General features: G+C 44.0%; 1 protein-coding gene across 1 annotated transcript; it reads left to right on the top strand.

Annotated features, from left to right (window-relative positions):
• The first annotated feature begins 765 nt into the window (after positions 1-765).
• On the top strand, positions 766-8316 carry LMO2 (LIM domain only 2). Its single transcript, XM_040560515.1, has 4 exons — positions 766-978; positions 1085-1253; positions 4596-4811; positions 7295-8316. The coding sequence occupies exons 1-4, from the start codon at positions 972-974 to the stop codon at positions 7512-7514; spliced, it is 612 nt and encodes a 203-aa protein (XP_040416449.1). The 5' UTR covers positions 766-971; the 3' UTR covers positions 7515-8316.
• The last annotated feature ends 5227 nt before the right edge of the window (positions 8317-13543 follow it).

Below are 13543 nucleotides of genomic sequence, written 5' to 3'. Positions count from 1 at the left end.
CTGCCCCCCAGTAGTCGCCAGTACCTAATGCCACAGAGGCTGGAAAATGCTCCAGTTGCGGTAACAGTTCTCACCCGGTCCTTTCCGGGATGTGCTGCGCTAATGGAGAGGAGGGGGAGGAAGGATGGGAGGGGAAATAGAGATACCGAGGCGAGAGTTTCCCATCTTTAGCTCCTCTGCGACTCCCTACAGATCAATACCTGGTACTCTAGAGCTTTTTTAGCTCACTGACATCAGGCGGCGTCAAGACCTAAAAGCGTTGTATCGCTGCCCAAGAACTCGGGGACGCCTAGGAGCGGGCAGCCGTGGATGCTCACTATGGGATAGCAGCGAGACACAATTTAGTTGGCCAGTTTGCATCCTAGGTAGAAGAAGGACGGCACCTAGGTTCTCCCCTAGCGTTTTCCCCTGCAGATTTCACAGCCCCGTGCAAAGCCCTGCCTGTGCGTGCGGCATGTGCGTGTGCAAGGGATGGACCGGGTGAGGGGGGGCAGCAGCCGAAAACCTGAAGCGGGGGCTTCTTGTTCGCAGCCTTTCGGGTGAGCCTCGGCTGGCAGCCGGCGGAGCGTTGTGAAATTATGTCGCGATAGGGAACCGCAGCGCCCCGGGTGTCCCTTTAAGCAGCCGAGCGAGTGGCGCTGCTGCTGTTCGCATTGCCAAACCCCCGGGAGTCCAGTTAAGAAACGGGCAGCTGTCTCTTTAAGTGTGATTTCCTTCTATTGTATTTGAATCGTGATCAGGAAAAAGGAAATGAAACCGGAGCCCCGGGGCCGAGCCAGAGGAGCCGTAATAATGATGCCGAGCCGCACCTCGGCGGCACACGCGCCTCTCCCGGGGGCGTGCTGAGAGCTGCCGGGGGCTGCGCGGTGCGGTGCGGAGCGGTGCGGAGCGGTGCGGGGCAGGCAGCGGTGGCCGCGGCCGCAGCCCCCCCCCGGCCCCGCCGCCCGGCGCGCAGGAGGAGCGCGGCGAGGATGGGAGGTGAGAGCCTGCGGGCCGGCCTGCGGACACCCGGCCCCGGGCGGCGGCGGCCCCAGCCCCCGTTCCTCCTCTCTCTCTCTCTCTCTCTCTCTCTTTGGTGTTGCAGGAGGAAATCCTGTGAATGTCATTGGGGGGCGGAGGGGGAACTCGGCTGGCGAGAAGGCGTCGAGAGCAGACAGCCTCTGCGGGGGCAGAGCCCACCACCGGCACACTACAAAGGAGCAATCCCTGCCAATGTCATCGGCCATCGAGAGGAAGAGCCTCGATCCTTCCGAGTAAGTGGCCTCCTCCCTCCCGCACCTCCCCTGCCGTGCCGCCGGGCTGCCGCGGGGACACCCCCGGGGGGCTGCCGCCGGCCTCGACCCCCGCCGCGGGCGCCCTCGGCCGGTCCCCGCCGGGCTCGGATGCGCGGAGCGGGCGGCGGAGCCCGGGGAAGCCGCGGAGGGGGAGCGGGCGGCCGTGAGGGGCATCCGCGGGCGCGGAGGAGCCGGGAGCCGCTCCGAGAGGCGGCGGGAGCGGTGCTCTCCCGGGCTGGAGCCGCCGGCCCCTCGGAGGGGCTCTGCGCCCCGTGTCCGAGCCGCCCGGCTCGCCGCCGCCGATCAGAGCGAAAGGTCACGGCTGTCCTGTGCGGGTGCCCCACTTCCACATTTTCAGCATGCGAGGCACTTCGCAACTTTCAAGGGCTCGGATAAACCGCTGGGGGTGGCAGTGCTGCAAAGGGCATGCGGGGAAACGTGATGGACGGGGTGCGGGGGACGAGAATTGCTCTCCCCGTTTTCCACCCAGGGCCGGACCCTGGTGCTGTGCAGGGTCCCCAGGCGGTGCTGTGCAGGAAGGTGCCAGGATGGGTGCCAGGATGGGTGCCAGCCCCTCCGCACCTGCTGCCCCCGGCCCCGGGCTCGGCAGGGCAGCACAGCACCGCGCCGCCCCATAGCCGCAGCTACGCTCGTCGGCAATCACGATAAGAAAGAGAGAGAAAAAAAAATAAAATCTCCGTTTTCAGATAACGCTTAAAACATTGCTCTTAGGAAAGTTCAGCCATTCGTGGTTTGTTTCCTGTGAGATATTAACGATGCCATCTCTCGAAGCGCCAAGTGAACACATGGGAACCATTTCTTTGGTGGATTAAATCAATTCATGCCATGTCGCTTTTCACTTTTTATATGCTACATTTTTTCTTATTTTATACCATCTTTTCAGAATGATAATCTAAGCTCCTAGGTATAAGACGCCTGGGTTTGAACTGTACCGTTTTAGTAGTATTTATTTATTTACCTCCTGTGTGTTCTAGTGACTTAGGCGCTGGCTTAGAAGTCTATGGACATCAAAAAGCTAATGCAGAAAACAGAAATTCTGTTCTGCGTAAACATCCGCCAGGCTGTTCCGGAGTTTAGGGCTTTCAGAGAACTGGCTTGTGATTCCCAAGCACCCATAAGACAAAATATTTGGGGGGCACGTCTGAAGTTTCAAATAATGGACAATAAAGGATAATAGCGTGCATTTCCTTATACTTGCATGCTCTGCTGAGAGGCTCACAGAACTTGTTGGAGAGGAGCCCATGCCTCATGAAAGGAAGGATGGGGCTCGAAAGAAAAAACTTGGAAAAAGTGGGGCCTGATCATAGGATTTTAATGGAATTTGCAGAGCAGAGAGCTAGAAGGAGTGGGGTGTTATGACAGCACTTTCAGGGCACAGCAGTTTAAACACAGAGGAGCGAAAAGCAGACTAGCGTATAATCAGATCATATCTGAGGGCTCAGCTTGTCTAAGTAAGAGCTGCAGGATCAGTTTCACAGCACAGAAGTTCTTGGCCACCCATCATTTCTCCACACTGAAGAAAGTAATTTTTTCCTAGAAAACTGCTGACCCAGTAACTATGCTTTACAGAAAGCTACCTGAGGCAGCAGCAACATAATTTTTCCTGTTGGAAACTCGGAGCAGCCTGGCTCTCCTCTCTCAGTGTGGTTCTCCTCTGCCCATGCCAGCCTGACGGAGGACAGACCAGCGATGGAGGCAAAGCGCCGGCAGACTCTATTAGGGCAGTGCGCCGAATGATTTGGGGCTCTGCTCTGCCTCATGTTGAGCACCTCAGTCATGATCCAGCAAAGCAGATAAGCATAAATGTGCAAACATATGACTTCCTCGCTGCCAGCCACAGGTTTAAAACTCAGCAAGTGCTTAAAGGATTGATCCCCTAGTCTTATGATTAACTTCCCTGGGTTCCGGATGAGGCCCTCAGTGGCAGTGCCAGGTCACTGCAAGACTTGCAGAAATGAGCTCACATGCCTTCCTTTTCATTTTTGCTGATTTTTTTTTTTTTGGCAGATCTACACAAAAAGGCAAATAAGAGTATTCCTTAAGAAAGTAGTTTTAAAGAAAATTACTGCTTTAACCCCAGGTGTTGCCAGAACCAACCCAGACTTCAGAGCTTTTTAAAAATGAAAAAAAAATATCTTACATGAATAGTCAGTGCTAGTATCACACTAATGATTTGTGCTTCTTTCCACTCAGGGATGTGTAAATCTGCAATAATTGTTTGACATCATTTGAGCTATGCTGTTGTAGACCCATCTCAGGGGATTCATGTCCTTAGCTGAAGGAAAAAACAGCAGTAACATCAGGTAACATGCTGGCTTTATTAAAAACAGCAGCAAAACATAAACAAGCTGGGCAACAGCCACATCTGTTGTATTTATTTAATGCTGTTCAGTGAAATATCATCCCTTAGTCCCCAAATCTGCAATTCCCAAAGGAAAATTGACTGCATGTAAAATCCCTCAGGTATCTTTTCTAGTCCTGTAAGCCCTTGGTGAGGCAGAATTCCCTTGCTTCCAGCAGCACTACTGTCAAAGCTTGAAGGATCAGGTCTACAAGATAGGCTCATGTATTTTGGGGTTCATGCACAGATGCTTTGTGGTAATGCTGGGGTTCTTCCATAAGTTATAGGTAATTCCAGAGGTTATCTGGGTTGATTAGGTTACTTACAGATGTTTATAGGTACATTTAAAAAATCTTGTTGAAAAAAGGCACATTTTTTTATGGCAAAGAAAGCCTTGCTGCGTTTTGTAGGCAAAACAGAATTACTTGAAAATAGGAAGAAAATGGTAAGAGCTTCTAGGACTTTGTGGTTGTTGGCATTTGTCAGTCTATACAGACATAACCAGCATTTCTATGAAATGATGAATCCAGGCATCTTTTTGAAAAGATCTTTAATCATGTGCAAATCACATTATTTGATTTTATTTTTTTTTAGTCATCTTAACATAGTAGATGTATTTACAGTAATGAACACACACAGGTGATACAGAGACTTTTGTGTTTATGCATTACCCTTTGAAGAAAAGTATAAAACTAGTTCGCAGATGTTTGGATACTCTTGCTAACTTCGTATATCTTAAGCTGTCCCTTTCTTTTTAAAGCACAAGAAGAGTGAAGTCCTTCTCCCTCTTGTGCCAGAAGGGGATAAATCATTTACTCTGCTGGGAGAAGAAATAAGGATGTATTCTGTTCTAACTTAACCAATCTTTCATTTTGTTTAGTTTTGTTTTCCCTTCTGCATCTTCTTACGTGGATGGTTGCAGAGTACATTCTCCTCCAACAATGCTTTCATTCATGCAGGGAGCCAGTGGATGAAGTGCTCCAGATCCCCCCCTCACTGCTGACATGTGGTGGCTGCCAGCAGAACATTGGGGACCGATATTTCCTGAAGGCCATCGATCAGTACTGGCACGAAGATTGCCTCAGCTGCGACCTGTGTGGGTGCAGGCTTGGAGAAGTGGGGAGACGGTTGTATTACAAACTGGGCAGGAAGCTCTGCAGAAGGGACTATCTCAGGTATACAGCCTCCCCAGCGCACTTCTTCTACCCTAGCTCCCCTTCTTTCTACCATTTCAGCTTTGCTTATTAATTTAAGGTATAGCAGTGAACAAAGGTCCATAATTAATTCAGTTTGATTCATCTCAAACATAGAGTTTAACATGGTTTGCTAAGTGCTGCTGCTCCCCCCAGTAGCTCCAGGCTGACTGAGCTGTGTCAGCATGGGATGCTCTCAAGTAGAAACTGGGGAGCAGTGAAGAATTTCAGCAAGAAGGGCTTCCTGCACCTGAGCTGACCATGAGCCAGTTCCCCGGAATGGCTTTAAGTAGTTCTGTGCTTCTCCAAGCATTGCTGTGGAGCTGAGTTATATAAAAACAGGTGCCAAGATCAGCTACTGATGAAAGATCATTTAGTTCTCTCATTTAAGAACACAGTATCCAAGGTAACTGAATTTAATTCATTTTCCTGATGCAGCAATATCAACTGTATAAGAGATGCTTGACTCCACCAACCAGCAGGGCTGCTGTACTCATTTGGTTTCTGCAGTGACTGCCTTTTATACATGGATTGATTCATGTCTTTTTCTGCATCACTGGTGAACTTATCTGGAACACTTCAAGCAGAAAGAGACAATGTGTTGTATGCTTATTACAAAGCTGCAGCCAGTACAGGAAAGTTTGATCCTGCTAATGTGCACCCAGTGGATTTTTGACATTCTTAAGCCTGGTCCTGAGCAGACATGAACTTAAGACATTTGGCTGAATCAGATCCCACAAACACACTCGTTAAGGGTGTTTTCATTAATATCTCTGTCTATCTGATTTGCCATAATTTGTAAGTAGAAGGATTAAACTGAGATTAATATATTTCAAGAAAATTGATAATAAAAGATCTCTGGATTCTCCATTACAAGAAAAGTGTTTTGATCTTTGCTGTGCTGGTTGTATAGCATTTCTTCTAATGGATCCTTAATGTTGCAGGAAGTCTGTGGAACAGAATAAAGATACTTTATATTTTTTTCAGTTACCTTACAAAAGTCTACAAAAAATAAAATAACAGAGGAGCTCCTAATTATTGTATCCTGGAGCTTGCTGATGGGAATTTTGCTTAGCAGAAATTAAGAACCAAGTTATGCAAATGGGACCTCCTATAAACACTTGGCATGTGCCGTATTCCAGCAATCAACCAGTGTTAGCTACACTTTCCAAATACTTTTCACCTTAAAATAGAAGCAACAGAAAATATGGCAATGCAATTAATGTATTTTCTTGCAGTGAATTCAAATGTTTTTATTTACTTAGTAATGTAACATATAATATCTTCCATTATTAACGAGAAATTTTGCAACCTTTTTGTAACCCTGTTATTACTTTTGTTGAGCAGAAGTAGACACTGACATCTCCTGGTAGATGAAAGAAACGATGTCTTTTCCCCTTAAAGTGCTCTCTTTAGTGGGTGTTCCATTTCCAGTTCAGGTTATATGAAGCAGGCAAAGTATATGAAAGTGAAGTGTAGGGGGTGGACAAAGTCTTTCTGGAATTAGTATCAAAATGTAGAAGTCAAATTCAATAGGTGTAAACTTTAAACAAGTAATAGAAATTCTTCCCCCTTCTAAGAATATACATATATTATATATCTTCTATACGTAATATATATGTATATATATAAATAGATATCTCCCTGCTTATTTATTAATGATTTGACTTGCAAACTCTGTAACCAGCAGTCTGTGTAAGTGCTGGCATTCGTTTTGTCATCACACGTGGCTGAGTATGTTGCGCTGCTCCAGCAGAGAGTGGTGGTGCATGTTGTGATGGGGATACCTATGTGGTGCATTCATTAGAGTCTTCTTTTAAAAGAAAATACCATAATAATCTCAGCAGGGGGTCTAAATGTGGATAAAAGATCAGTCCAGATCATAAAATTGTTTGGGCTAGCATAGTACCTGGAAGGTCTTAGCATGTGTCCATCTGAAACCCAGCAGGAGTGATTTCATGGGTACAGAAAGGTTTGAGTTTGAAAGAATTTCAAATGTGGAGGCAACAAAAAGAGACAGTAGTATGTTAAATCATAGCTTGTGTCAAGCTTCCTTCTTATAAACTTCAAATACAACAGCTTAAGATAGGCAAAATTTATCAGCTGAAACTAATTTCTATTGATCATATATGTGCAAGGATTTGCATCACACAACTTTATGCTATGATCCGACAGTCCTTTACTCCCCCTGAAGCTGCTCAACATTTCAGGATAAGGTCACTGATCACAGAAATCAATCACGTTGAAAATAGGTGAGGACCTTGGACTTTCTACTTCAATTTTTGGTATTGCAAAGTTTAGAGTTTTGTTCAGCAGCTTTCCATGTGACCTCTATGTATCTTTGACAATAGTATGACTAATGGGGCAAGGCACTGATGTTTTGGTGTGTTTCTGTTTTGATTTGTGTTCTTCCCCATCTCTCCAGCAACGTAACTCTGCTTACTTCTCTGCTGTTGTTGTTTTAGGCTTTTTGGCCAAGATGGCCTCTGTGCCTCTTGTGACAAACGAATCCGGGCTTATGAGATGACCATGCGGGTGAAGGACAAAGTGTATCACCTTGAATGCTTCAAATGTGCTGCCTGCCAGAAACACTTCTGTGTTGGGGACAGATACCTCCTCATCAACTCGGACATAGTATGTGAACAGGACATCTACGAGTGGACTAAGTTAAACGGGATGATATAGCAAAGACATGGCTCATGGTCTATAAAAGACATCTCACGGGTGACACAGACGCATAGCTGCAGTGAGGAGATAACCACCTGAGCTATGTGCTTTGTCTAAAATGGGGGGAAAATACCACAGAGTAGGCCCTTTTCAGGCAGTGCTACGTAGAATCTAAACTACATATAAGTGAAGAAGGGAGACTGAAGCAATAGTAGATAGACTGACTTCTGTTAACAAAGGCGTATTGACAATAACTGACATCAGCCAGATAGGCAAGAGTTGGGGAACAACCATAATGTGGTAATGAATGCTCATAACTGGAAAAACAGTAGTGACTTATGTAAAGAGATGTTATGACTTTGTCACCTGCAGACTAGGATTGTGCAATTGATTTTTCTTTTCATCTTGTTTTAGTTACTCAGTTTAGACAACAGCTCCTAATGTAGACATGAAGAAGAATACTGGAAGAAAATGGCCAGTCCCTTATGTGGTCATTCAATAAGGCCTTACATTTCGGGTAGGACAGAAAGTGGGAAGAGGGTGGGGGTTATTTTTGCATGGATTTTTTTTTTTCCTGTGAGAATGAAGAGTGCATCCTCTAGTCCCAAATTGTTCTTCAAAATAAATAAATAAATAAATAAAATCCTGCTGAATAGCTGTTTTGGGGCACTGCTGTTTCAAAATGAGATGTTCCACAGATCATTTCTATACAAATATAAATCTAAAGAGTTGTTCAACTATTTTAATAACTTAGATTATATCGATAAAATATTTGTTGTGTGTAGTAAGACTCTGCAGCTTTAATAAAAATAACAGAAGATTTGAGTGTTGCTATTTCTTTCTTGGGAGCCAGGCTGGATATTTTGTTTGCATTAAATATTTTATTTTTTGGTGGAGGGGTTTCTACACTTGGTCTACAACTGATTCCTGCTGTATCCACTTAAGGTTGTGTTTCAAAGCAGTAATATGAGAACACCAGCTTTGTAGAGTTCTTCACACTGAGGGGAAATCAGATAGCGTTGTGTGACACTGAGGCTCTTTGGTGCTTATGAGAATGTTTCAAGGCTGGGTGCCGACAGTGAAATACATTTGGGTGTTACTTTGCGACAAAAACAGGGGCTATCTGATCTCAGAGGAGGCTGTGTAGGATTAGGGTCTCCTAGAAAGATAGCTGGTCCTGATTTTGCTCTGGGTTATTGAATCCAGCATAATACAACTTAGAGCCGATCAATACTTGCTTGTGTTTAGAAGGAGTTAAGTTCAAGGCCTCTCCTTCAAAGACTGTTGCCACTTGCATCTTAAGCAGAAGGAAGTTTCTTAGTGTTATAGTAATAATAACATGAGACATATGCCTGGTCAGGCAAGAGTGGACATTGAGTATCTTACTCCAACACTGACAGGTAGTAGCAGTTAGGGAAGCCTAGAGCAAAGCAAGCATGGAGTGACCTTCTCATTAAGCCTTCCCAGCTTGCAGAAAGATCCACAGAGATCTTTGAACTTGTCCTCAGACCCCTCTGCTCAACACTCAGACCCATCCTCCATGAGTTTGCCCTGCCCCTTTTTCGACATTTACACTTTTGGCCTCCATAACGTCCCAAAGCAATGATTTTCAGTTTGATTCTATGCTGTGTTTATTTCAAAATGTCCTGGTTTCAGGTAGGACAGAGTTAATTTTCCTCCTAGTAGCTGGCAGGGTGCTATGTTTTGGATTAGAATGAGAAGAGCGCTGATAACATGCTGATGTTTTAATTGTTGTAGAGCAGTGCTTACACCAAGCCAAGGACTTTTCAGCTTCTCGCTCTGTCCTGCTAGCGAGCAGGCTAGGGATGCAGCAGGAGCTGGGAGGGGACAGACCCAGGACAGCTGACCCAAACTGGCCAAAGGGGTATTCCATACCATCTGACGTCATGCTGAACAATATATAGGGGTGGCTAGCCGGGGTGGAGGGGGGGGCCGGCTGCTCGGGGACAGGCTGGGCATCGGTCAACGGGTGGTGAGCAATTGCATTGTGCATCACTTATTTCGTACACATTATTACTATTAATACTATTATTATTATTATTATTGTTATTATTGTTATTATTGTTATTATTGTTATTATTGTTATTCTTTTCCCTGTCTTAATAAACTGTCTTTATCTCAACTCACAGACTTCACTTTCCCGTTTCTCTCCCCCATCCCAGAGAGGGAGGGGGGAGGGTGAGCGAACGGCTGTGTGGTGTTTGGCTGCCAGCCGGGCTAAACCACAACACAAAACCTGTTTCCTGACCTCTTCATTGGGTGTCCACTATATTGGGAGAGAGAATGAATGGTCATCTCCTGTCAGGTTTTTTGCACTATTCCTGACTTTAAAGGCCTATAACTTATCCCCTCCAACTTGTCTCTTTCTGAGATGAATAGTCCAAGTTCCTCCTTGCATGAAAGCTGTTTCACACCTCTGGTCCTCTTCACATCTCTGTTCCTCATCTCTGTATATTTTCTGGTTCTTCTGAGAGTGTCAAAAGAACTGGATATTCTGCTCAAATGTTTTAAAAATAGAGCTGATAGCACAGTGGAACAAATCTGATAATCTGCTCAGAAGACAGTTGTTACGTTCATTCACCCCATCAGTACTAATATATGAGTAATAGCACCTAAGCATATGGATATCTATTTGTCTGATTCTTTTCAATAGAATTATCACCTAAGGGATCTGTCATCCAACTGGCAGTACTAATCACTGACAACATTTTGCATTTTACATTTTATGATGTATATTCTGAGAGCTCTTTTTTTTGTTCTTGGTTTTGTTGTCACAGCCAGCGCTAGGGACAAAAAGCTTTCAATTTTATTACCACTGAAGTGGGAGACTATACAGGGGACATAATGAGATCATACTTGAAAATAGAAAGTGCAGTTTGAGTGCTCTGTGATTTAGCTCTTCTCAAGTGATATGCTGACCTCTGGAGGCCATAGGCAGCCGTTATAATTACAACTCAGCCTAAAATACATCCCTGTCAGCACAGACAAGAAAGCTATGTACCCAGAGCAAGGAAAATCCAGGTATCATCTTCTTCACCCTCAGTGGCTCCTTGCCAATACTGTCTCAATATCCCTGTTAGCTTACCCCTCTTGCTGGATGCATCTGTGATGCTAATGCAGGGTACATGTGCACAATCATTTTTGGGTCTGTGCATGGGAGCACATGCACAGAGTGAGCACCGCATTGACAGATAATGAAGTAACAACAGCTTCAAGGCAGATGCCATGAAGCTTTAAAGCTTTCCAAATCATCATGCCATGTCATGCCACTGCAGTGTCTCTCTCAGAGCCCTCTTCTTTCACTCCTTTGCTTTCCCTGAAAAAAATACACCTCGATGGCACTACAGTATGAGCAGGAGAGAGGGATGTTTACAACTTCATTGACTAGTTCATGGCAAGAAAATTTTACAGATGACAGCAATCGGTTATAAAGCTGCTCTCTCTGCAGTCCCCTGCCAATGGCATGTTGACACAGACAGGTATCAAAGGGAATGTGATGCACCAGGGAGCGTGAAGTCCGCTCCAACACACGGAAGTGCTGGCTGCAGGACTTCCCCACAAGTAGCATGGATTTCGGACAGTGGGCAACATTCTGCTGGTGGTCATGACACTGCTTGGGCAACCGAGGGACAAAATGATCTTCCCCTTGACAAAGTAGGCAGTGATTTTGACTGTTCAGAAGTGCCATGAAGAGGTTTTGAGCCACATTCTGATCTCACACAGCTTGATGATACAAGTGACTCTGGAATAACTGAAACCACAGAATTACACCTGTATAAAGATAGCATTGACGTGATCAGAAGCAACTGAGATCATTACAGATAATACTTTTGACATTTATTCCTTTCACAGTGTAATTTTTAACCTTTCTCAGTCATACTGTGTCTTATAGAGAAGTCTGACTGAAAATGGAGTATGAGGGGCCTTGTTAACACCTGAGTTGAAATTAGGTGATAGTGTCAATAGTTCAGGAAGGCTCTGCACTAATGAAAGCAAGATCTCTGTTTTGTTCCCACCTCGGAAAGTATTTCCTGTGTGGCTTTGGGGAATTTAGTTAAATATTTTGCTTCTCTGCCCACCTGTGAAATGGAAATATTATCACCTATTCTTTAAAAATTTGAAAACATCCTAATGGAAATACACTCATTATTTTGTGTAAGGTATAACTTACACAGGGAAATATGTTGAAAACCTAAATGAATATATTTGTAATAGAAAGATGCTGCAGGGTGGATATTCTTATTTTATTATACGGCCAACTCTTTTATCTAGTCCTTTTAACTTCAGAAGGGGCTTAAGCTACACTGGAAAACAACAGCTTGTGCCAGAAGAGTCTTTGCTTAAGCAGTAGTATCACTCTACCTGTATAATTAGACCAGTCTGTTGATAATCCCAGCCAGAAAAACCTTGAGACATCACAGAACAAGACGTATGCATGCCAGAAAAGAGGTTAAAAAAATAAAAAATAAAAAAAATAAAAAACTATCAAGTGTAAAAATGTAAGGGAAAATGCTGTAGTCATTCCTAACACTTCTTTTGCTGCTAGATTCCCATGTGGAGATGCGTTTATCACACTGCTGTGAGTTACCACTTTTTCAAGCCTGCTGCATTACTCATAACACTCATAAGTCATTTGTAACTCTTGTTCTCTGGATTCAGGAGGAGGGAGAAGAGATTTTTCTTGGAATTAGTGTAACCAATCCTTCACCTCCATCCTCACTTCAAGTGTGTTCCTTACAGTAAAGAGTCTCTCCTGGAACAACAAGAAAATAAAATGCTTTGAAAAAAATGATAAAAATAAACACAAAAATTATTTAACATCATAGAAAAAACACGATAATCTGCATATGACTTCATCAGCTGATATTCAAATGCTTTGTCCTTTATACGTTTTCAATATCAGCAGTATTTTAAAAGGCATATCATCCTTCAAGATTTCCCTTCTTTGTCCCCATTATTCAATGTCATGCATGGTAGGAAGATGAGAGCATTACCATCGATATCACTTTTTTAATTCCATGTCCTTGAATAAGGGCAATAAGAACCCTGCATAATAGAGTTTTCAGCAGAGAGAGTAAATGGGAATCGGTTGTTAATTCAATACAGGATTCAGAAGCTGTCTCTCCCTTCTCTGTTCTCAAGGTAATACTGTGCCTCCAATTGTCATTATACCCAAGAATCGAATTATTTGAATTCTGGACACATCAGCACAAAACTGAAGACTCCCTGCCAATTTCGTAGCCTGCTTGGAAGAGAACATCACAGAGCATCACTCATTTATACGACTGCCAGCCTGAGACTGTAAATTCAGGAAACAAGAAGGCCTCAGGTGCTTCACTTTAACATGTCTTTCTGCTCCTGAATCACCCCCCCCTCCTCACTACCCCCCAGACAAGGTAACATTTTATCTCTGAAAGGCAAAGCTTTCAACCATCTGCCAGGATGAGCACAGACTCTGTATGGCCTGAATGTGAATTGAAAATGAGACTATTAAGTCTATTAATTGATAACAGTGACTTGTGACTTTGAAGGCGATTCATGACACTTGGAAAAATAATCTATAAAGATTTCAGTTACTCTAAAAAGACAGTGCAGGATCAGCTTATTTCACTTGCAGCAGGTTCATCTCTTTTATAGAGCATACTGCACTGCAGGCAATGGAAATTTTAATGGACACTGGAGAAAAATGATCTAGTTCTCTGTCCCACAACAAAAAAAGAAACCATAAAAAGACATAAAACAGAGAGATTGAGATACGTTATCAGAAAACATTTAAGGAATTGTAATTAAATTAAAATTCAGAAGTCTTTCCATGAGATGAAGATTAAACTGGCAGAAAGTCGAACCTTGTTTGAAGCAACTTGTTCCCTCCTGCTGTGAGTTGTTTTGTACCAGTCTAATGAGATGGCACATCTCTGAAAGGTTCCTAATACACCAGCAGATCTCTGCCAGTTAGTTAATAAACATATTTTGCAGGAGTATACCATATTCTGTTCAATGCTTTTTAAGTGCCTTGCAAATTTTTA

Source organism: Cygnus olor, chromosome 5 (assembly GCF_009769625.2).
Source record: "Cygnus olor isolate bCygOlo1 chromosome 5, bCygOlo1.pri.v2, whole genome shotgun sequence".
Lineage (NCBI taxonomy): Eukaryota > Metazoa > Chordata > Aves > Anseriformes > Anatidae > Cygnus > Cygnus olor.
The sequence above is the reverse complement of the archived record's forward strand: the minus strand, read 5'-3'. Positions and strand labels throughout refer to the sequence as shown.